This window comes from Salvia splendens, chromosome 9 (genome assembly GCF_004379255.2).
Source record: "Salvia splendens isolate huo1 chromosome 9, SspV2, whole genome shotgun sequence".
NCBI classification, from domain to species: Eukaryota; Viridiplantae; Streptophyta; class Magnoliopsida; order Lamiales; family Lamiaceae; genus Salvia; species Salvia splendens.
This window is the reverse complement of record NC_056040.1, coordinates 23,816,920-23,841,430: the sequence shown is the minus strand read 5'-3', so window position 1 is coordinate 23,841,430 and position 24,511 is coordinate 23,816,920. Positions and strand designations below refer to the sequence as shown.

Here is a 24,511-nt window from a genome sequence, read left to right as displayed (position 1 = left end):
CCCACTAACACGGCAAAAGCTTTGAAATCTGACATTTTTGTCAAACACTACAAGAAGGTCCCGGTGGTGATTCCAAGTCCTCATGATCCGACCTCTCAAGAAGAGACATCGGCGTTTCATGCTTACTGCAACTATTGCGATAAATTGTACAAATTTGCGAGTGGTGGAGGATATGACACCCTCCGGCGCCATTTGGTGACGAAGCATCCGGTAGAATGCGGCACTACCTCTACCCAAACCCAACTCAACTTCCAACCCGATGGATCGGGTTCGTCAGGTACGCCTCTGTTTAAATATGATCAATTTTTTTTTCTGATGTTATGACTCGATGGGCGGCAATGAAGCACTTTCCTTTTAACGTTTATGATGACAAAAAATTTGAGGTTAATATGCAAAGTGGTTTGGTGTTAGGGTTTTGTATACTAGAAATCACCTTTCGAGTGATTGGATACTGTAAAACTCTAATGGTTATTTTCCAATAAATGCAACAGATTATTTTTGTCATAATGTTGTTATGTTTTACATTTAATGGTTGTTTATTACATATTTAAATGTATGAGCAAACGTAACAAAGTCTAAGTCTTTGTTTTAGTAGACCGGTTGTGGGCGTCGTCCAATTTAAGGTAACACGGTCAGTTCTAAACAAAGAAAAATAAGAATTTCACAACCTAGATAGGCCTAGACTACCTATCGCGAAAGGTTGCAATGTCAGTCCGATTATTTCTAAACCTTATTGAAATAAGATGACTTTGGTGTGGTATAGCACTGAATGGATCTAACAGCAAGACGAGTCTTTATGCTATCTACTGAAAGACGAGTTCTTGAAAATTAATTTCTTAATCAATGTATGTTAGCATTGAGCATACGATATTGAGGATATACTACTTTGACCTACCAAAGGTGCGGGTTTTTCGTAACCCAACGATCCAGGTATATTGGGTAGTGGTGATCATTATCTAGATGTGCTAGGATTGCTATTATGTTGAAACGTGCGCGAGGAGAGTCTCGTTTGATAACATCCACAAGAGGAGCTCGAAACGAGGTTTTATTATTCGGAACCTAGCTAGTTGGAGTTTGATTACTCTATGAATAATAAATAAGAGTTTCTTGCTAAGTCCACTCTTGGAATTCGAAATATGTTAATTAATTAAGTCTATAGCAGACATTAATTGATTAATGGATGTTTCCATCTTAAGCACGAGAAATGAATCAAATGCAATTAAAGGAAACCCGGAATACTTGTAATTTCGGATTTGGAAGGCAGTGCAATATTACTTCTGTAGTGGCTGCTTGTAATATTCCAATATAAGCTTATATTAAATTGTGGGTTCAATTTAATTAGTAAAAAGCTAATTGGGTGAGGCATGTTCCAAATTCTTCCTTAGATCCCTGACTGGGCCCAATATGTGACTTATATAAATAGGAGAATAAAGGATACAGAAAACATAACAATTTATTATCAAAATTTTCGTCCCCCTCTAAAGAGAGAGCTCGAAATTTGTGCCTCCTCCGTGAGCTGAGTTCTGTCTTCCATTATTCGAGTCCTAGTACGTTGGTGAGATTTGCCCACACAAATATTAGCGTATAGTCCGGGACACCAGTCAGAAGATCCGAGGTCTTGTATTGAAGATCTTCACGTTGAGACGGAGCAAGCCATCATCGATTCTTGATTGAATCAACAAGGTAAATTGGCTAATTCCGTAGTAAGCATATTTTAGGGATTTTATGTGCTAAAGCATGTTTTAATTCAAGTTATGAGCATGATACATGTGATAATTACGCGAATAGATTTTGTCTAAATAATCTGCTAAATAGATCAAATTCATGTGATCCGTTTTGAACTCACGCTTCCGCTGCCAGCCCCTTCAGTTGGTATCAGAGCCAGTCTTTGGCTCTGATTATTTGGATTTAAATTTCGCGAAATTCATGTATGCATGTGTTATTTGATTGCGAAGCATGTTCTTGGTGTTTTTGTTTAATTTTATGCATGATGAACTCAAGAACTATCGAATCAAAGAACTTGAATTGCTCGAACGCACCACGTGCGATCGAGGTAGGGATGTCGAGACAGTGGGAGCCGGGAGCCATAATCACGGGGCGACGCGCAGACGAGTAGGGCTCGTGCGCGCCGCCGGCTGAGACCACACGCACCAGACGGAACTCGGGTCGAGGTCGACGCGGCTGATGGAGTGGCACGGCAGTTCAACCGAGAACGTGCCGAGGTGCCGAGACGCCAGGCCGAACCCTAGACGGAAGGTTGGAGCTGGCCGAGAGCGGGCGCGCCACCGTGCGCGCCGCTGGCCGAGAGCTCGCGCCACCCGACGGCTCGGATGTCCGAGACGGGCGCCGAGACGATGGCAAAGAGGCGCACGCCGCCGCGTGCGCGCCTGGCCGAGAAGTGTCGGCACCCGACGAGCCGAGACGCCGTGACGGGTGCTCGCCGCTGGCCGAGAGGAGCCGCGCCTCCGCGCACGCCCTTGGCCGAGACGCTGGCGACACCCGACGAGCCGCTGGCCGAGACGCTGGCGCGCCATCTGCGCTGGTGGCCGAGATGCTTCGTGCGTCGTGGTCCGTCGAAGAACTCGTCGGATTTTCATCGTTCATCGTTCGTGCGAACCTCGTACGATGAGATAACGATGAAAGATTATTTTAATGATTATTTAATTATTTTATTAAAAGATATCATTAAAATATTTTTATTTAATGGAAATAAAATCTTTTTGGAAGATTTACCTAGATTTTAGGAATATTTTTATTATTATCTATATTTATGGAAATAAATAATATTATTTTATTCCTAGATGATATAGATGAGAATAATTTAATAGTTTCCTAATATTTATCTAGATTTAAGGAATAATTTTATTATTTTCTATATCTATGGAAATAAATAATAATATTTTGATTCCTAGATATATGGATAAGAATAATTTAATAGTTTCCTAATATTTATATATCTAAGATCCTAAAATGGATAGATATGTATGAATACAATAAATAATGAAATATCTCTTCCTAATCTTGAACATGGAATTAATTTGAATTTAATTTTTCATGTCTTATTAAGAATTAAATAATTCATTTATTTTAGTCAAATCTTATAGTAGACATGAATAAGAATTATATTCTAGAATAATTATTCCCTAAAGGAAGATACCAATTAATAAAAGATTTAATTATCCAGTAGATCAAATACCAACAGAATTTAACCAAGTCTTTCTCTGCCCTAAGACTAAGGATAATTAAAGAAAAACCATAACCGAAATATCTAAGCTATAATTACGAACTCAACGTTTGTATATGGTCTCCATCAATTGGTCTGCAATTTATGAAGCCTTTTTCTAATATTATCGCCACCTGCTCTGTGGGGACAATAATCCTAAGAAAATAGCAAGTTCATGAGGGCGGACTTCTCAAATATAAATAGTATGAACTAGAATGTGGTTTCCAATATTATCGCCACCTGCTCTGTGGGGACAATAATCCTAAGAAACTACGAGATTCAGAAGTTCACACAGAATTTATGAGATAGCTTGATCTTGTTAGCAGCACATAAGCATTGTTATGGAAGTGTGTTGTAGAAACAAGACTCTGTAATGCTAAAGAGATGGTTTTGCTTAGGCAACATTTGGCGGCCATGCCACTCTGTGGTCTCTGGACTATTCGTCGGTGTTGTGACCAGTAAAACTGTAAGATTTTAATGCTATTGTCTTCCTCTGGAGGGTACAAAATCAAATTTTAATTTTACAGTTGTAAGATTTTGAAAAATTTTATGGTTAATCTAATCAAACTTCTTACATAAGTTTATGACAATAGTAAAATACTCTGTTTTGCAGTGCAATCCAAATTGTCAATATGTCGTTCAATCCTCTTTCTGCAATTCTCAAAGAAAATAAACTCGAGGGCCAAAATTACATAGAATGGAAACAAAATTTGGACATCGTTCTCACAGCAGATGAGTACATCTTTGTGCTCACCACCCCGCGACCTCCAGTACCGGCGGCTAACGCTGCGGCAGGAGTCAGAGATGCACATAGACGGTGGCATAAGGCGAATGAGATGGCTAAGTGCTACATGTTGGCATCTATGTCATCAGTACTCAAGCATCAGCATTCTGCTATGGAAACTGCCGCCGAGATTATGCGGAATCTCAAGAATCTTTTTGGTACTCAGAATCGAACGGCTAAGTCTCAAGCCTTTCGGAGTATCATGTCGAAGACAATGAAGGAAGGCTCGTCTGTGAGGGACCACGTCCTCGAGATGATGGGCCACCTCAACCAAATTGAGGTCTTGGGAGGGACGATCGATCCCGAGTCCCAGGTGACTATCATCCTTCAAAGTCTTCCCCCTAGCTTCCAACAGTTCAAGCTCAACTTCGAGATGAACAAAAGGAATTACACCTTGGCAGGGCTGTTGACTGAACTTCAGTCGGTAGAGGACCTTATGGTCCAGGCTAAGGCGGCCATGATGATTTCGGCGCCTCGTTCCTCTGGCTTAAAGCCTAGCAAAGGAAAAAGGCAGGCACCGAACTCAGGACCGGCCAAATTAGCTAAGGGAAAGAAGAAGAAGAGGGCTAACAAGAAGCCCACGGAGAAGTGTTTCAAGTGTGGAGAGAAGGGGCATTGGAAGCCAGACTGTCCTAAACGGAGCAAGGCTACAGGTATGCACCAGGCTCTAGTTGTCGAGTCTTGTTTGACTTCGACATCAATTTGCACTTGGGTTATTGACACAGGTGCCACTGATCATATTTGTTTTGATCCTGACTTAATGCAGGTGACAAGACGACTACATGATCGTGAGATCGAAGTCCAGCTGGGTGACGCTACCAAAGTGGCAGCCGTTGCAGTGGGAGACATTTATTTGCGTTTTAATAGTGATAGATTTTTTATTTTGAAGAATGTTTTGTTGATACCTTCTTTTAGAAGAAATTTAATTTCAGTTTCTAAATTGGTTTATGATATATATTCGATTTCTTTTAATGACAACCGCGTTATTAAGAAAGATGGTTCTTATATCTGTCGTGGTATCATGGAAAATAGTCTGTACACAATCACTTCTACACAGTTTAAAAATCGCAAATCAGAACTCAATACAACATCGAAAATTTCAAAGAAACGAAAGGAACCTTCAAGTTCAATGAACGAAATGTACTTGTGGCACCTTAGACTTGGTCATGCCAATGAAAGGAGGATCCATTCTCTTTTTCATCAAAGGTCTAGAGGATGAACCTTTTCATAAGGGGAATGTGGTGTTCTTAGTTTTATATATAGATGACATTCTTCTAATTGGAAACAATAAAAAGATGTTGTCATCAGTTCGAATATGGTTATCAAACCAGTTCGAGATGAAGGATATGGGAGACGCGGGACACATCCTCGGGATCAAGGTTCTTCGGAATCGAGAGAAGAAGATGTTGTGCTTATCTCAAGAATCTTACATCGAAACAGTACTTAGTCGTTTTAGTATGCAGGACGCCAAGAAAGGTTTCTTACCTTTTAGACATGGCATCCATTTATCTCAAGAGATGTGCCCTAAAACGCCGTCTGAGATACAAGCAATGAGAAGGATTCCATATGCTTCGACAGTTGGAAGTCTCATGTATGCTATGCTTTGTACTAGACCAGATATTTGCTTTGCTGTTGGCATGGTGGCAAGATATCAGTCGAATCCGGGCCAAGGACATTGGACTGCCGTAAAGAACATACTCAAGTACCTTAAACGGACTAAGGACTATGCTCTAGTTTACAATGCAGCCGAGCTCTGTCCTTTGGGATATACTGACTCAGACTTTCAAGCTGATCAGGACTCGAGAAAATCTACTTCAGGATATGTGTTCACCTTAGGAGGTAGAGCCGTAATTTGGAAGAGTGTGAAGCAGAAATGCATCGCGGACTCGACCATGGAAGCCGAGTATGTGGCCGTAATTTAGGTGTGGTTTCGAATCTGCCCAAGAGCATCACTATTTATTGTGACAATTCTGGTGTTGTGGCAAACTCGAAAGAACCAAGAGCTCACAAAGCGAGCAAACACATAGAGCGGAAGTATCATATCATTAGAGATATAATGCAGAGAGGAGACATAAAAGTGGTCAAGATTGCGTCAGAGAACTACCTGGCAGATCCTTTTACAAAGGCTTTGGCGGTAAAACCGTTCGAGTGCCACGTTGAAGGGATGGGAGTTCGACTCATTCAAGACCTCAACTGGCTTTCAGTATAAGTGGGAGAAATTTAGACGTGTGCACTACTATTTTGTATACTCGAAAGCTGTTTTGAGTATAAGTGGGAGATTGTTAGGGTTTTGTATACTAGAAATCACCTTTCGATTGATTGGATACTGTAAAACTTCAATGGTTATTTTCCAATAAATGCAACAGATTATTTTTGTCATAATGTTGTTATATTTTACATTTAATGGTTGATTATTACATATTTAAATGTATGAGCAAACGTAACAAAGTCTAACTCTTTGTTTTAGTAGACCGGTTGTGGGCGTCGTCCAATTTAAGGTAACACGGTCAGTTCTAAACAAAGAAAAATAGAATTTCACAACCTAGATAGGCCTAGACTACCTATCGCGAAAGGTTGCAATGTCAGTCCGATTATTTTTAAACCTTATTGAAATAAGATGACGTTGGTGTGGTATAGCACTGAATGGATCTAACAGCAAGACGAGTCTTTATGCTATCTACTAAAAGACGAGGTCTTGAAAATTAATTTCTTAATCAATGTACGTTAGCATTGAGCATACGATATTGAGGATCCACTACTTTGACTTACCAAAGGTGCGGGTTTTTCGTAACCCAACGATCCAGGTATATTGGGTAGTGGTGATCATTATCTAGAGGTGCTAGGATTGCTATTATGTTGAAACGTGCGCGAGGAGAGTCTCGTTTGATAACATCCACAAGAGGAGCTCGAAACGAGGTTTTATTATTCGGAACCTAGCTAGTTGGAGTTTGATTACTCTATGAATAATAAATAAGAGTTTCTTGCTAAGTCCACTCTTGGAATTCGAAATATGTTAATTAATTAAGTCTATAGCAGACATTAATTGATTAATGGATGTTTCCATCTTAAGCACGGAAAATGAATCAAATGCAATTAAAGGAAACCCGGAATATTTGTAATTTCGGATTTGGAAGGCAGTGCAATATTACTTCTGTAGTGGCTGCTTGTAATATTCCAATATAAGCTTATATTAAATTGTGGGTTCAATTTAATTAGTAAAAAGCTAATTGGGTGAGGCATGTTCCAAATTCTTCCTTAGATCCCTGACTGGGCCCAATATGTGACTTATATAAATAGGAGAATAAAGGAGACAGAAAACATAACAATTTATTATCAAAATTTTCATCCCCCTCTAAAGAGAGAGCTCGAAATTTGTGCCTCCTCCGTGAGCTGAGTTTTGTCTTCCATTATTCGAGTCATAGTACGTTGGTGAGATTTGCCCACACAAATATCAGCGTATAGTCTGGGACACCAGTCAGAAGATCTGAGGTCTTGTATTGAAGATATTCACGTGGAGACGGAGCAAGCCATCATCGATTCTTGATTGAATCAACAAGGTAAATTGGCTAATTCCGTAGTAAGTATGTTTTAGGGATTTTATGTGCTAAAGCATGTTTTAATTAAAGTTATGAGCATGATACATGTGATAATTACGCGAATAGATTTTGTCTAAATAATCTGCTAAATAGATCAAATTCATGTGATCCGTTTTGAACGCACGCTTCCGCTGCCAGCCCCTTCAGTTTGAACGTAGCAAATCAAGAGAATTGGTAGAATGACCATGCAACGATCTACCGTTCGACAATGTTTGGAGAAAAAGGTAGAATTATCACATTATTTAGTCAACTTGGGCCATAGAGTGAACATTTGCTCCGATGTGTGGACGGATTGTTTTAACCGTCATTCATACATGGGTATTACAGTTCACTTTGTGGACAATAGTTGGACTTTATACAAGTTTTAAATGAGTTTCAATTATGCAACAAGATATTTTCTATCGGTTTTGATAATGCAACTGCCAACACCGCAAGTATTGGCGATTTGATTGCGGCTTGTACACCGGTAATTGGAGGTAAGTATTTTCATCAACGATGTATTTGTCATATTTTAAATTTATGTGTACAAGATGCGCTTGAATTATGGCAAAAGCATGTTTCTCCTATTAGAACTGCAGTTAGATTAATCCATCAAAAGCCACCTATTGGCAAATCATGGAAGAAATATTGTCATCAAAAGAATGTCAGGTATACGAATTTTACTATGGATGTGTCTCATAGATGGAATTCGACATATGATTGTCTGAATTCTACTTTGACACATAAAGATGCTTTATGTGATTTTTATAGAACCTATCCCGTTCATGATTTATATCTTTCGCATAGTTGTTGGGAACACAGTGTGGCTTTATTTAAATTGTTTAAAAATTTTAAAAATGCCACTGTTGAATTGTCGGGTGTTTATTACTGCACTGCTGTTCGTGTTTTAGAGCATTGCATGTACATATCCCTTGGTTTTAAAACTGCAATGAAAAATGCTTTCTCTTCCCCTGAGCTAATGTGTGTCTTATATTACATGATTGAAAAATGGCTCAAGTATTTCAGTGAGATTCCAACCGTGTTTTTGATTGCAAAGTATTAGATCCAAAATGGAAATTAGCTGGTACCTCTAGGATTTTGGAGTTTTATTATAACAATTTGAATTCAATTGATCTTGGCCCCCTTCAAGCAATCCAATCCGATACCAGTGACGAATTTGGAGTAGACCTCTCAGAAACCTTTCAAATAACCCTCCCGGACCGGTCCATTGTCCAACAAACCTTCGAGTATAACTTGCGCGCTCTCTACACCGAATATGAAACCAAGTATAACAACATTCACCAAGTCAAAAGACCTCCCCTCCTCCACAACATAACTATGGCTTTGCATTTCAAGCCGATTATGATGACCCCGACGCCGCGTCCCAACTAGCCGACCTATACAGCTACAGCACCGGCGGAAGGACCTCAGGCATGGTAAGTGAATTGGATTTATATTTCGATTCACTCTTTTCATTTGGTGATGAAGGTCCTACTCCTCCAGCCCAAATCGACGTCCTCGATTGGTGGGGAACCCACGAGAAAGATTTTCCCATCCTTGCGTCAATGGCCAAGGAGATTTTCTCTGTTCCGGCTTCCACTGTCGCCGTCGAGTCCGCTTTTAGTGCTGGCTCGCGTGTGTTGGATGAATCAAGAAGTAAGCTCTCGACGAAAAATATGGAAGCCGTGATGTTACTTGATGATTGGGCCAAAGCCGACGTCAGAGAACAAGAAAATGATTGGGATGATCGTCAGGAGGGATCACAAGATGAATTCACCGGGGATGAATCGTAGGCCAACCGTCAACCGCCGCCGGCCAAGCCAAATAGGTAAGTAAGGTAAGAGAACTACGTGGGCTTTGATTCCCTAATGCAAATGAGCATTGGGGTTACGTAGGCAACTCAACTTAAATTTTAAATTTCAGTTGAGTTCAAGTCATTTTTCCTTTATTTCTTTTTTTCTCTTTTGTTCCTACTTTAAAAATATGCAAATACAATTAAATAATTGTATTTGTATATACTCTAGTCGATGAAGTAGATTTCTCTATACGGCTAAATCAGGGAAACTTTTGACAATTCTACTATAATTGTTGATTGTTAGACTAAAGTCAACATTTAAAGTTGAATTGCTAAAGGTGTCCTTAATTTAGTTATGTAGAAAGATCTCCTTCGCCGATTAAGAGTATATATATACTTAAAAGTTTTTTTTATATGAACTTCTACGTCTTTTTATCATCTGTAATTAGCTTCGTTGTTGACTAGTAGTCTCGTTTGTATTTAAATTTTTGTTCAAGACTTCAAGACTTCAAGGTTTTTTCGATTTGTAATTGTTGTAAATGTGTAATTTCAATAAAATTGCAACTTTCATCGTATTTTTTTAAATTTTATTTACGCACATTTTATACATAAACAAATCAAATTAATGCAAAAAAAATGCCGAACTGCCGAACCGGCCCGGAACCGCCGGTTCATGCCGAAAACCGGTGGTTTTGAACCGCCGCTTGAACCGCCTGTTTTTTGAACCGGAACCGGAACCGGAACCGCCGGGACCCTTGGCGGGCTGGTTCCGGTTCATGCCTATCTTGAACCGTGAACCGCCGGTTCATGAACCGGAACATGCGGTTCCAAACCGTTGTGCATGCTATATCCACACTTTTATGCGGTATGTCATCGTTACAAAAGAGAGAATTAATTGTAGATGGAATTAAATAATCTAAATTTTAAAAAAAATGACAATTTTATATGAAATTATACACAGGTCCTCTTCTAATGCTTATAACACCAAAACTAAGACTAAATCTACACTCTTCAATTTTGAAATGAGTGTATGAGATTAAAGCTCACAAATTTCAATAAATAGTAGACAAAATATCAACAAAAGAGTAATATCGTCATTATGTTATCATATGATAATTTTCGTGGGTGTTTTTTTTATATCAACATAATGTATTACAAATATCAACATTATGACATGACAATATCAACACAAAAACAAGAAAATATCAACACAGTTTTATTGATATTTTACCTACATTATATTGAGATTTTGCATACACTATATTGAGATTTTTTTGCATTTGTTGATAAAATCCATTTTTCAACATGTACGAAAATTGAAATATAATTTATCAAATTTCATCACCTGAACATCGTCGGAACATATGCAATTGAGATCTCGTTGGAATCCTTATAAAAATTATCTTTAATTTGATATATTTTTTGCAAAAAAATAATTTAAACCGAGAGAGTTACGTAAATTTAAAGTTTTAAGATGATTTTGATGAAAAGGAATTGACATTAATACCCTTTAAATTTATTTAATAATTTTTAAAATTTAAAATATAATTAATATGACATTATTTCAACCGTTAGATCTACTAATCTAATGATTAAGATTTGATCTTAATTTGTGATTGCTAATTAGTTAGCAATTGATCACACGCTATACACACAAACTGAAAAAAAACTGAAAAAGTCGAAAGATAAAATGGTAATAATGTTTACATTCCAATTTTACAATAAAGTCCAAATATGAGATAAAAAAACGTTATCTATAGTTGACAACAAGATTATACCCTCGTAAATGGGCCAATTCGAAAACCTTAGTTCTGATTTACTCGGCGCAATTGAAACAAAGCCCAAACCCAGCTGCCCCCAATTTTACACCAACCTCACGTCTCTCTCTATCTCTCTCTCTTCCCCAAATTTCTTTTCCAATTTCTGATTACTTTTTCCCAATCAATTAAAACTTAATTTTTGCTGCATAACACCGTTCGCTTAAACACTCAAAATAAATAAAATTTCCCCCCATTTTTCCTAGTGTAATTATGGCCTTTCATGTTGCTTGCCCAATTACCTGGTAACCGCTGCTCTAATCTTGTCACTGACTCCAATTATTTGCGGTGCACACGCTCACTCACTTGTGTATTCGCATCTCTTCTCCCCATTTCATTTTTATTAGCACTCAGGAGGTGTTTCTGTGTTGAGTTATGAGTTAAATCTTGGATCTTTTGTGTGATTGCAGCCGGAAAATATGTTTCTGCGCGCTGGGATTTGCTGGGCCGCTGCGGGGCGACAAGGGGAAGGGGGATTTTTTGCAGGAGGTTGCTAGGGTTGAGCAATTCCTCAAGGACCCGTGGCTGATCAAGGCCAGGGAGAATGCGACCGTTCAGGTTAAAGTCCCCAAAGTTCCTGTTTCTCCCGCGCTGCCGCCTCCGCCGCCTCTATTGGCGGCGGATGTGTCGGCGGTGGGGGTCGGCGAGGAGGCGTCGGCGCAGGTGAAGAGGGCTGCGTTGCAGAAACAAGCTGCTGCTGCCTCATTGGTGGCTGAGGATTATGCTAGGAGGTTTGAGTCTGGTGATTTGGAGGTGAATGGCTTTTTTTTATACTACATATGATTTGTGGGGTTTCTGAATTGTTTGTTTCATGTGGGTTTTTTTGTGTTTGTAGAATGCAGGATCCGTAAAGGTTGGATTTTTCGTAATTGTTAATTGGTTTCTGTGTGTTGAATTTGTCTTCCTAATTTGAAATACTGGCTTATATAGGAAGAACTAAGTCTAATTGACAAGTATTTCAGCTGTATTGTTTAAGGCAGTAGTTTATGTTATATCCAGAGTTTGATATGCGCCTTTTATTATATGTAGAGTCGAGTGAAGTTACTCTTATGGCAGGTTTTGTGTATTTCTCATATGTTAAAGACACAATTTTTTCTTAGTAGTTCAAATCTGTTTAGAGCCGAGTGAAGCTAATCTTATGTCAGTTTTTGTGTATTTCTCATATGTTAAAGACACAATTTTTTTATTAATAGTTAATAGAAAGAAATAGTTGCTATATAATTCCAGTTGATTGCTAGGTGCTGTTTTTATTTTTAAAAGTGGTGTTGGAAACACCCCACAGGAAAAAGGAAATACATCAAGGGGGATGGAAAGAAATGGCACAATGTAGTCTTTCCATGACCTTATATACGAATAGTTTTTTATTTGAATTTATATGGTGTTTGAATGGTTTGATTCATGTTGATAATACACTTGTCTTCTGCTCCTAGTTATTGGTTATTTGTCTGTAGTATGTGTGATGTATGAAGGTTTAAACCTTCCTAGTTAATTTGCATGGTTTTGGTTTCCATTAGTTGGCTGGCTTATTTTCTTAATTTTAAATGCTGGTGTTTTGAAGAACTAAGTATAAATGCCAAGTACCTCATTTGCGATTGTCTATTATAGTAGTATTATCTTGATTCTTGTCTGACAGTCTGAGACAGATGTTTCTGTTATATCCTGAAATTAGACATTTGCTTTCCCATTTTTATCAGTTACTCTATCACATGAGATGTGTTCCACATGTTGCATTAGATAAGGTTTGTGTAAAGGTGACATAATCTGTAACTCTTGGTCTCTTCATGTGCTTCTTTTGTATCATAATTGTTTCTTTAGTATATCATCTTCAAATACGATCTCTAGTTTCTGCAAGTATTGCAGTGTTTCATTAAATCTCCTTGAAACTAAAGTTGGAAGCTTTATAGATATAACCCTTTATTTTGGTCAGTTAACACTTCCACACTTTGTCAATGGCTACGAGTTAATGACTACTAAAAACATTACAATTTCTGGTAGTTATTCAATTATTTTTTAACTACATTTTGTTTAAATATCATGATTCTGTGAAAAGAAAGTTAGCATCATGCAAACTAACATAAGGAACTAGTGAGGATGCAAATTTAGATAGTTATTTCTTATTTTTTTTCATGATCTCTATAATCGAACCTTCTTATGCAGCTATATTTTTGCTGATTAATTGTAAATCTGTAAAGTAAATAAACTGGTTAAGAACTGTTAGACATGAATCAATGATGACCGTAATTGGTTTTATGTTCTTTGAAATAAAACACTTTTGGGGATGATATACAATGGAGTATTGCTAAAAGAAATAGTTTTTCGGAACTTGATAATGACATTTCATCATGCCTAGTATTGTGACTATTTTAGATGATATGTAGTTATTTATTTGTGGTTTCATGCTGTTTTTTTTATTATATAGCAGCGCTTGGCATGCCGTATTCATTTCAGAGGCTTGTAATCTTGTGTGTAATATTTAGGTTCTTCAATGATCATGTACATAAGAACGTTAAACATCAGTTTCTTGATAATATTTATGCTACACTGAATACCTGAGAATACCTATCTATTCATGCCAAGTCATCCGGTGGCCCTTATAATTAATTCTTCTAGCAGGCTTCAGCTGGGGATGCTGCTGGAGAAGAGCAAGGCCTATCAACCACCAAAGTGATGTGCCGAATATGCTTTTCTGGTGAAAATGACCGAAGTGAAAGGGCAAGGAAGATGCTCTCTTGCAATAGTTGTGGCAAGAAGTATCACCGAAGCTGTCTTAAAGCTTGGTCCCAGAACAGAGGTAGTTCTCAGAGCTGTACTGAAGTAATTAATGGCTTTTGCTTTGTTTTATTTATTTGTTTATTTTCTGACAAAATGTTTGAAATAGATCTTTTCCACTGGAGTTCTTGGACTTGCCCTTCTTGCCGTTTATGTGAGGTTGATATCTCACTCCTTATACATTTATGGTGAATTATATAGACGCATGGTTATTTTTCCTTGCTTTGGAGATACATTTAATTTTTATTAATAAGAAATTAAGAATGCTGATAATGATGGTTTTAAATAAGGGATGATTATGTAGTATCATGGGATTTTGTTATTTAAATTGAGAAATTACTGTCCCATTGAGAAATTTGACTTTTGAAGAATATCTTAAGATGGGAAGATGTATTGTTGGGTGACAGTTTTTTTTTTTACAAAATTAATTGATTAATACTTGTGTGGTAAGGCTGGTGATAGATATTGGAATCCCTAACTGGAGATCCCATAATTATTAAACTGCTTTTCATATATATTTTTGTTACTTAGGTGTGTCGGAGAACTGGAGATCCAAATAAGTTCATGTTCTGTAAAAGGTGTGATGGTGCATACCATTGTTACTGTCAGCAACCACCACATAAGGTGTGATATAATTTTTTTTCCCTGAAAAATTACCATTGATCAATTAACTTATGCATTTTAATTTGAGGCATGCAGAATGTTAGCCATGGACCTTATCTGTGTCCCAAGCACACCAAATGCCATAGCTGTGATTCTACAGTACCTGGAAATGGCTTAAGCGTAAGGTTAGTATTTCTATCTCAATTTTGAGTCATTATTTCCTTGATTGCAAGCTTCTTTGCTATTCTCGTTTTCGAACAAATTCCGTCAGCTGATGGGTTTTGGGTTATAGTGCGTTTGGTTACTTTGCTTGGATCCTAACTCTATTACGAGCTTGTATCTATTGTTTATTATGTGCTGTTATGCATGTCTAAAAGCTGTACTTCAGAAGCATCTGTATATATATAATTTCCAACTGAACTCCCATCTTCATTACCAATGAATGTATTATGGCATATCTCTGATGAAAACTTCTTGTATGTTTTATAATTCTATCAACTAAGATCTAGTTTCAGGATGATTGATGAAGTGACTTTACTCTTGACTCTGACTCTGACCTGAGTGTATGCTTGAATATTTTGTAGGTGGCTGTTGGGCTATACATGTTGTGATGCTTGCGGAAGATTGTTTGGCAAAGGGAATTACTGCCCAGTCTGTCTGAAGGTATTGCATTATACTCAGTCCCTGTTGACAAATTTACTAGTCCTCCTCTGCTCATAAGGCTCAAAAACACTTTGTCTTAAGCAGCAAAAGTTGATTGCTTAATTTTTTACTCACAACTGCAGGTGTATAGAGACTCTGAATCAACTCCTATGGTGTGTTGTGATATCTGTCAACGTTGGGTGCATTGTCCTTGTGATGGAATCAGGTATTTCTTGCTCCTTTTCCTTCACTTCTCTCATTGATATATTTTCTTTTGGTTATACCTTTTCAGTTATAAGATTGGACATTGAATTGGTAATTTTGATGAATTGGTAATTTTGATGATAGATTATTGGAATTGTGGGTGTGAAATGTGAACCGCATGAGAACTAGGAATGTTGTTTGGTTGTTCCTTAGTCTTGAAAATTTGTTAACTTGTGAAGAAGCTAGGACGACAAACTTGATTAAGGTTTAGGATCCATACAAGGGAATTTTAGTTCAGGCTTATGCCTTCTTGTGCTTTGCTCGTACTTCAATTTATTACGTAACCAGCTGACTGTTCAACTTAAATATGCTCTTTTAATGTTCTAGATATAAATTTAGGTTACAAAAATGGGAAGATTTAAAATTGTGATTTCATGTTTACAGTATAAAGGAAGTAAAATGCTAAGAATTGATATACAAGTGCTTCTGCATTGGCATATGGTGATTGGTGAATTTAAGCAGGAGCATGGTTTTCTCAGTCTTCTCTCCATCCCAGAAAATAGTGCACACTTTGCCAATTTTTGTGTGACCCAAGCACATTTCCCTAATTTACCCTCTTTTTGCACACCTATTCATAAAAAAGCCATCACAGTCCATAGTCCACCATTATCCATACATTAAAAACAACAAAGTGGGCCCTTTCTACACACAAAACACACTACCTCACTTTTATTAAAACCCATGCCACACCTAGTAGTGCATTCTTTTGAGGGATGTAGGGTGTATAACTTTGGTTTATCTTAAGCTGCAGAGGGGTTTACTTTTCAGTTTTCATTTGCTCCTCCAACAACAGTTAAGGACGGGTTGTAAACTTATAAGCATATTTTTTTAATAGTAGGTATCTATAGCCTAGTTTTTCAAGAGAATGCATTTTCCCCTGACATTGTACTCTTGTTTGCTGAAGTGATAAAAGGGATTGATATAGAAAGAGAAAAAAATTAGGAGCAAGAATTAGCCAATCCTTGTAGAAGTTGTGTAGATGGATGGGCTAAAAGATAGCAAGACAAAATGAACCTGGGTCTTTTATAATTTGTGCATCTTGCAATACTTTTTATACCCTCCGCCATTCATGTAAATATTTCCATAATTCTGAAAGTGGATCTAGAACCAAGTGATTTTTTAGCTAATCTAAGGATAAGACAACAATTTCTTATAATATGTCTAGCCAAAGAGGCATAAGAACACCGGTTAATTAAACAAGTGCCTATAAAGTTCAATTTGTTAGCTTCTAGGAATGGATGGCTAGGTTTGGAGAGGTTTATGTCAAGATTTAACCTTGTTGGCTTGCAGTTCTTCTGTTTTGTGTCACCAAGAAATTTATCTCCTTCCTTTCTGATCCTTAAACTCACCTTCACTACTCAAGAGTGGGGCACTAACAGTATGGGCAGTATATACGCATGCTCATTTTTATATGAATATGCAAACTTTAATTCCTCGTGTATTAGTTTAATTACACAACCTTCTCCTGCACTCATTTATGACCGGCCTTGCATGGGAAATTGTTATGCTTTGGTTTCTTCTTTTTTTTGGTGCATCTTCAGACTTTGCCAGTTCTGATTGTTTTGGGCACCTCTGTTGACTGGATTTTGACTTAAATTCTACTGACATCAAACTCAAATTTCAGTGATGCAAAATACATGCAATTTCAAGTTGATGGAAATCTCCAATATGTTTGCCCAACATGCCGTGGAGAATGCCCCCTGGTGATTTTTCGTACACGTTGGTCAATAGGATATATACCATGTGAATGATGCAATTTCTTTTACTGATTCTATTAGTTTGGCTTCAATGGTTTCTCCTGCCAGGTTACAAATCTTGAGGAGGCTGTTCAGGAGCTCTGGAAGCGAAGAGATGAGGCTGATAAGGATTTGATAGCAAGCTTGAGGGCAGCTGCTGGTTTGCCAACTCAAGAAGAAATATTTGACATTTCACCCTTTTCTGATGATGAAGAGAGCGGTCCTATATCAGTAAAGAATGAACATGGCCGTTCGTTGAAGTTTTCTTTTAAAGGGTTAGGTAATAAATCACCAAGAAAGAGCAAAGAGCATGGCAAAAAATCTTCACATAAGAAGTATGGCAAGAAAAGGGGGAAGGAAACATCTTTGATTGGTGGAGTTGATACAAATCGGAGTTTAGATGGGTATGCCAATGATCCATCTGGACAGAACACCGTCAGTAATAAAAATGATGAAATGCACCTTTCCCATGAACCTGCTTCTGCTTTCTATCCTGTTGCTGGAAGCTTGATGGAAGACACATGTATGGTAAATGAAGCAGCAGCCTCGAAACACAAGTATATTGATGAGGTTTCAGCAACCAATGTAACAAAGGCATCTAGAACTATCAGAATAAAGAGTAATAAATCTCGTGCCGTCACTAATGGGGAGGAAATAGGAAGTAACAGTGGGGCACCCAAGAATGCTCAGGGGCCGAAGCTTGTTATACATTTGGGAGGCCGAAGTAAAAATACTAGTCCCCTGATTGTGCAAGGCAAGGCTGCATCAAAAGGTATGCATTTCCTATGTCATCTTTGTGCTATAGATGCATGCTGCTTTTGGCTTTTTTATAGCGTGGAATTGCAAATGATATTAAGAAACAAAAAGGATTGTTTTCTGCTGGTTGTTGCTTACATGAATTTTGTCATTTAGTGATAAAGATGTAAAAAAGTATTTGGATTCAACGTGAAAATAAGTATCCTTGAAAACAAAAGTAAAGGCAACTTTTTGGTCAAAATTCTTGAATTTAATCCCAAACTTCATTTACCTAATGATGAGTATTAGATCTATTGATGCATTCCGTTGTTGAGCTTCACGATGTAGTAAACTAATGCTCTGTACTTGTATGCTGTAGGAACTGAAGATACAGGACAACTGAAACAACATCAAGAACACATCGATAGACCCAATTCTGCAGTTAAAGTTGGGGAGCAAAAAGGTAATGCACTCTAGGTAAAAGAAATCATGTTCTCTGTCATGCATCTTCATTTCGCATCCCTCTCGTAGTATGCTTTGATGTGTGCTCTTCGTATAGTGACAAAAAACCGTCTTGTTTGTTGTAGGGGAGGTGAAAGGTATTAAGCTGCATGTTAAAGAAGGCCCATTGATAAAGCTCAAGAATGCTTCTAATTTAGGTTTGTCTAACTCTAACATTACCTCGAAACATACCGGAGGAGGATTCAGCGATGGCCATGAATCGGTTTCTCCTAGGAATACGTACTCAGTGCTTGGCAAAAGAAGTGCCGAAGAAAGTGCATCTGCAAGGAGTGGCTCCGAAGCCCCTGCGAGCCGAAGGATCAAGTACTCGTCAAAAGGGCATGGTGATGATGCGTCTGTTTCTGGTGACTATATTGATGACAGCAGTGCTCCAACAAAGGAGCGGAAGCCTTACTTGAAGTTTAAAATTCCCAAGAATTCTAACAATGGAAATCAAACCGTATCCAGTAATTTGACCATCGGAAATCAGGATTCGTTGCCTCCTTCTGGGAAGGATGAGATCACTTACACAAGGGGCCAGAGGTCGAAACGAAGGAGACCAGCACCGGGTGATGAAGATTCCTCCCAATGGCGTGAAGACAGTACCGTAAAGGACTTCACAGATGCCAATTGGATACTGCAGAAATTGGGGAAAGATGCTGCCGGGAAAAGAGTAGAAGTTCATCAGCCTTCGAGCAACTCCTGGTGAGTTTTTGTCGCTAGAGAACAATGCTACATCTTTAATTCACTATCTTTTTAAAAATCCCCGGGTTCTAAATGGCGAGTTTCTCTGTTTCTTGTTTGGCAGGCATAGGGGTACAGTGGTGGAAGTTTTCGAGGGAACGCCTGTTGTTTCTATCGCACTTGATGATGGGAAGTCCAAGTGTTTCGAGCTTGGGAAGCAGGGGATTCGTTTCATTTCTCAGAAGCAAAAGCATTGAGTTAGATCTTTTATTTTCTTGTTTGGGAGTAGACGACAGGGCGTTCTTAAAAAATGGGGAAAGATTTACTGTAACAATGGAGGAATATTGTCCAGTTTCTGCTGCTCTGTATAAGTCAGTCTGTCTGTAATGTTTTTAATGTAAATGCTTAGAAACTGTTTTGTATCTATAGCTTTGCTCCCTTCCCCTCCCTCCCTAGACCTAGACAAACCATTCATAATTGTAAGAAATCTTTGTACCTTTGTATCACTTGCTCTATTCATTTTAAATTCCAATTTAATTGAGAATGCTCAATATTCTTGATTGCATATTATCTTAAATTCATGAATAGTTTTTTCACTATTTAGACTGAAGATTGGATGATAATAGCATTTACAGTGGGAGCAAAACATGAAAATCAAGAAGAATATGTAGATGCAATAAGAATCAATATTAGTATCTCCCAAGCCTCAAAGCAGCGGCATCTGATTATATAATCTGAGATGAAGAAGATACATTCAAAGTGGGAAGCAAGACAACAGTAATCATACTGGCGGAGGTGGGAGGTCCAACAAGAGCCAGAAGCCGACACAGTCGTCCGAGTCCAAGTCCTCTTGAATGGCAAGAAAGTGCAACCCTCCACAGGCCTTCTTGGCTGCTTCCCAAGCTTCAGCTTCACTTGTAGTCACTGGTGTCTTCTTGTATGTGGCATACACGTACCGCGTTGAGATCCCAACGGACAGGACCACAGAAGCTCGACTCGTGTCAGCTTCAACCGAGCACACCTCTAACCCGTTCATCCATGCTGCAACATTGCCATTTCAAGACTCAATTTGAAACTTGCACACACTATTTATTTCAAAGAAGGGAACAAATGAGCAGAATCGCATATAAGAACACTGCAACTACATAATACCTGCTAATGGTTTAGCTCGAGATGATGCAACCGCGAGTCCAGGAATTAGTGTTTCCTCACCAACTTCAATCCCCAGAAGATCCAAATCTAAGGTAGCACCAAAAGCAAATCTTGTCTCCAAAGATGAGGCCTCTTCTTGGACAGCTGTGCACAGAATAGTAATCAAAATCAGCAGTTTTCTAACAGTTGAGCATATCAAGTCGAATCAGCTAAGGATGTTCCAACATCTGATTTTGTCTTTCTACATTGTAAGAATCAGTGTCAAGAACTCTTTCAAAATAAACAGGGGAGTCGAGGGCTACTCAAGAGCCAGCAGGAGGTGGTATTTAACCTCGAGTTTAATGACTGAACATGCAGAGAGAATAAGAGAGATCCTGTAGAACACTCGACTATGATTCTAGTGACAAACCGAATGTCTTGTGCCATTTTAGACCCACACAAGTAAGTACCTGAAAAGGGCAACTGAACAAATGCCCATTTTTCTCCATATAAATTTTCTGGAAGTTCTGTAGGGAAAGGATTATCGAGTGCAAGAAGTGGCGTTGATCCCTTCTGGAAACCAGGATGTCGTGTGTATACAGTTTCGTAACGCTCTTCGAGCCACAGAACCAGAGACAAACACTGAAGCGAAGAGCATGTGAAAAATTAAAAAAATAGGATTATCACACATCAGTCTAACATTTTCTAGTCATTTTCCACACACAAGGCATAAATTTTGCAAATGAACACAACCATATTGTAAATCCAACACAGAAAACTGTAGCTATATTAACATAAATCCAGATATCATCATCATCGTATAAATGAAGAACGGATGAGTTGTTCATCCTAAAAAGTTCGAAAAGAGACAACTTCCTCAATCTTTCAACTCAAAATCCTCTAAAATAGCTCCTTCCAGATTGTTTATTTCTAAAAAGTTTTGCTACTCCAACACTAACACAAACTTTGAAATCCTAGCTACGCCTCCCTTGCTTAAGGGGGCGTTTACTATCCGGGATTGACAAACGATTGAGTAATATAATGTTCATCACAAGGATTCTCCAATGCTAATATTTTCAACAAGATACTACTATGAAATAAGCAAGTAATCTCAAGTTGTAGAAATAACCAAGGGCTTTAAGTCATCTCAGTATCACCAAGTGATGTTGCTAATGCTCACCCGTTTACTCGGAATAGGTTTTATACCAAGCTCACTGCAAGCTCTTGTAATAATTGTCTGCATCTGTGACCTGAAAAAACACAAAATTCATGATATTAAATGAAATTGGGGAAAACAACAAGCAAACCTCAAAGAAACAACAAAACCCTCACCTAAAAAATTTAATTTTTTCTGGCAAAGGCAAGCCCAATTCATCACAGATGGAGACGATAGCATTCTTAAGAGTGACACTGTTGATAACATTGTTGGGAAAATACTTGGTATACTGCAGCGAAAGCGACACATCGCAAACAACAAGCTCCCAAGTCTTTTTCCCCCTAATATCGAGGATCGGCCTAGAGCAGAAATCCACCTCCCACTCTGTGATGCTCTCCGGATCCGTCTCCGGGTCGAGGTAGCTGAGCTCCGAGGTGGGGTCTTCGTTAAGCTCTTCCTCTTCGAAGGCGGAATTCCCAGTTTCAGGCTGCAATGGCGTGGAAGAAACTGAACTTCCCGACACTGAAAAGCAAATTGGGAAATTCCTGAGATTTAGGGTTTTTATTTGGGGTGGGTGAATTTGCACTTTAGAGAGGGGGATTTTGGTGGTTTTGATTGTAGTGGAATTGAAGCTTAGACTCGCCATTGATGATGAATTGAAGGGATAAGAGAAGAGTGAAGAGTGAGAGGGGGAAATGATTTCAAGGGTTGTTAAATTAGTTAGTTATCCGCCACAACATTCCTTTCCAAAAACTATTAATAGGAGTATAAAATTAATCTTCATAATTATTAATAGTATTCGAGGTCATTCCTTTGGTTTTTTTTTTCACAAAACCAAAATTCAGAATTGATTCGGCAAATTAAAAAATGTATGGGGCAATCAAAACGACATAATTTTAATTTAAATAAGTTCTAAAACTAAAATATAAAAAATGAAACTCCACATCATCATCTTTCTCACCTATTTCTTCACTTTCTCTTCCTGGTCATAGAGGCTAGTGTCATCAGCCCACGACGTCTCCGCTCAAGCGCGTGGATCCACTCGCCATAGGTAGGGAGGAGTGGGTCATGTTGCATCAGACCCTGCGCTTGTATGTCGTCTCGAAGTGTAGTCACATATCAAATGTCATAGCAAACCTCCACCTTATAAAGTGAAATGATAGAACCAAAAATAAAGAGCGATAAATACAAAACTCCATCGTTTTGATTGCCACACTAGTTTTGATTTTCGTTTTGGATCAAAACTAGAAAAGTCCAAAGTTCATGTATTTATATTAAAGAAATAAAGTTCAGAAAAATAGAAAAATGTTGAAAGTTTGTGTATTAACGGGAAAATAAGTCTTTTTTTACATGTTATGTTTTTCAAGCAAATAGTGGCTTGTAAAATTAATTATACCTTGCGTCCAGAGCCTTTGTCCTAGCGGCAAGGAGCTTACACATTATTGGATGAAGTGCCGAGTTCAAGTCCTCTTGACATCAGTTGTATTTCCTCCTTTCTATAGGAGTTTATTTGTAAAAAAAATTAATTATACCTTACCATAATATAAACACAAATACTATAATTTAATGTGCCAAGCTTATTGTTAAGTTATCTTGTGCACTTGCCTTATCTTATATATCAAATCTCGAAGTTTAACTGTAACCGATTATTTTCCAAAATGTAGCGCAAAAGTTGATTTATTACAACAGTTAGCAAAATTATGGACAACACTTAAAAAAGGTAGTGAAAAAAACGTAAGAAAAATGATGGAAAAAACTTAAAATTATATTCCGTTGCCGGGACTTGAACCCGGGTCTCTCGGGTGAGAGCCGAGTATCCTAACCAACTAGACTACAACGGATTTGATGATTAAGTTGATATGATATAATATATACATGGCACACACGAGATCTTAATTGGAATGAGTTATACCTTCCTAAATACTCCCTCCATCTCATAGAAATAGGCCATTTGAGACCGGCACAGGTTTTAATGTGTACTTGGTAAACTAAGAGAAAAGGAAAAAAACTAGTTGAAATTGTGTAGTGGATTGTTGGCCCATAAATGATAAAGGAAAAAGGAAAAAAAAAGTTTCCATAAATGGATATGGACTATTTATATGTGACGGACGAAAAAAGAAATATGGTCTATTTTCATGGGACATAGGGAGTATTGAAAAATAAAGCTACTTCTTAAAAATTTGACATACGCAGTCCTATCACCGTCCTTTAAAAATAGAATTATTTTGAACTTTCTATTTTAGGATGTGAATTCCATAATCCACTAACATTATTTCCAATATTTTTTTTTTATCTTTCTCTCTTACTGTACTTGTTTTTCTTTTCCTCATTTTTACTTTACTAATTATTCTATCTTACTTTACCAATTGTGCATTAAAATTAACACTATTTTAAAAGTTTCTACTATTTTTTAGGAGGGAGTGGTATTTAACATCCATGCTGCTGTTAGTAGAAAATAAGTCTATTTTATAAGTTATAACACGTGATTAAAATAAAAAATTAGTGAAATATATAATCTATTATATAAATAATGAAAAGTAAAAAAATAATCACAGATAGACTAAGATAGCAAATTAAAACATTACAAACGGATGAAATATATTAAGAGATGCAATAGTTTTTTAGTAGTATCAAACAAAACTCTCATGAAATTAGAACAGCAAAAATATTTTTTCAATAATCGGCCAAACATTAATAAAGTGAGATTCTAATAATTCATAATTCATAATTCATAATTCATAATTCATAATTCATAATTCATAATTCATAATTCATAATTCATAATTCATAATTCATAATTCAAAAACTAAATGTACGGAAAATTTGCTTTCATATTATGCACTTGAATCTATATATAGGGTTCTGTTAGGTTGAGATTATTTAGCTAAATTGAGAAATGAGATGCAATATCAGCCACTAATCCACAAGATTAACTAAATGTCAACATCTATCACATTATGTCAACACGAGGGTATAAGTGTCGTTTCATTAATCAAATGGTTGAAAAAATAAAATTAGATTTGAAATCATTTTCTAAAATCCTCTCTAAAACTCTCGGTGAAATATCTTCTGTGCAAATACAAATTTGCTGATCTT

General features: G+C 37.6%; 2 protein-coding genes and 1 non-coding gene across 3 annotated transcripts; 1 reads left to right on the top strand and 2 right to left on the bottom strand.

Annotated features, from left to right (window-relative positions):
- The first annotated feature begins 11,290 nt into the window (after positions 1-11,290).
- On the top strand, positions 11,291-19,681 carry LOC121748305. The gene is made up of 13 exons (XM_042142567.1): positions 11,291-11,439; positions 11,605-11,947; positions 13,808-13,985; positions 14,073-14,122; positions 14,495-14,587; positions 14,663-14,751; positions 15,151-15,229; positions 15,352-15,434; positions 17,097-17,175; positions 17,278-17,980; positions 18,323-18,406; positions 18,531-19,149; positions 19,253-19,681. Exons 1-13 carry the CDS (start codon positions 11,408-11,410, stop codon positions 19,383-19,385), a joined length of 2,565 nt encoding a protein of 854 aa, XP_041998501.1. The 5' UTR covers positions 11,291-11,407; the 3' UTR covers positions 19,386-19,681.
- Positions 19,682-19,796: 115 nt separating this feature from the next.
- LOC121748306 (protein TAB2 homolog, chloroplastic-like) lies at positions 19,797-22,126 on the bottom strand. The gene is made up of 5 exons (XM_042142568.1): positions 21,592-22,126; positions 21,440-21,509; positions 20,730-20,901; positions 20,281-20,424; positions 19,797-20,169 (listed from the first exon to the last, which is right to left on the bottom strand). The coding sequence occupies exons 1-5, from the start codon at positions 22,059-22,061 to the stop codon at positions 19,910-19,912; spliced, it is 1,116 nt and encodes a 371-aa protein (XP_041998502.1). The 5' UTR covers positions 22,062-22,126; the 3' UTR covers positions 19,797-19,909.
- A 1,057-nt stretch (positions 22,127-23,183) lies between these two features.
- On the bottom strand, positions 23,184-23,256 carry TRNAE-CUC. The gene has a single exon. It is a non-coding gene; the product is annotated as a tRNA-Glu (tRNA).
- Between the last annotated feature and the right edge of the window lie 1,255 nt (positions 23,257-24,511).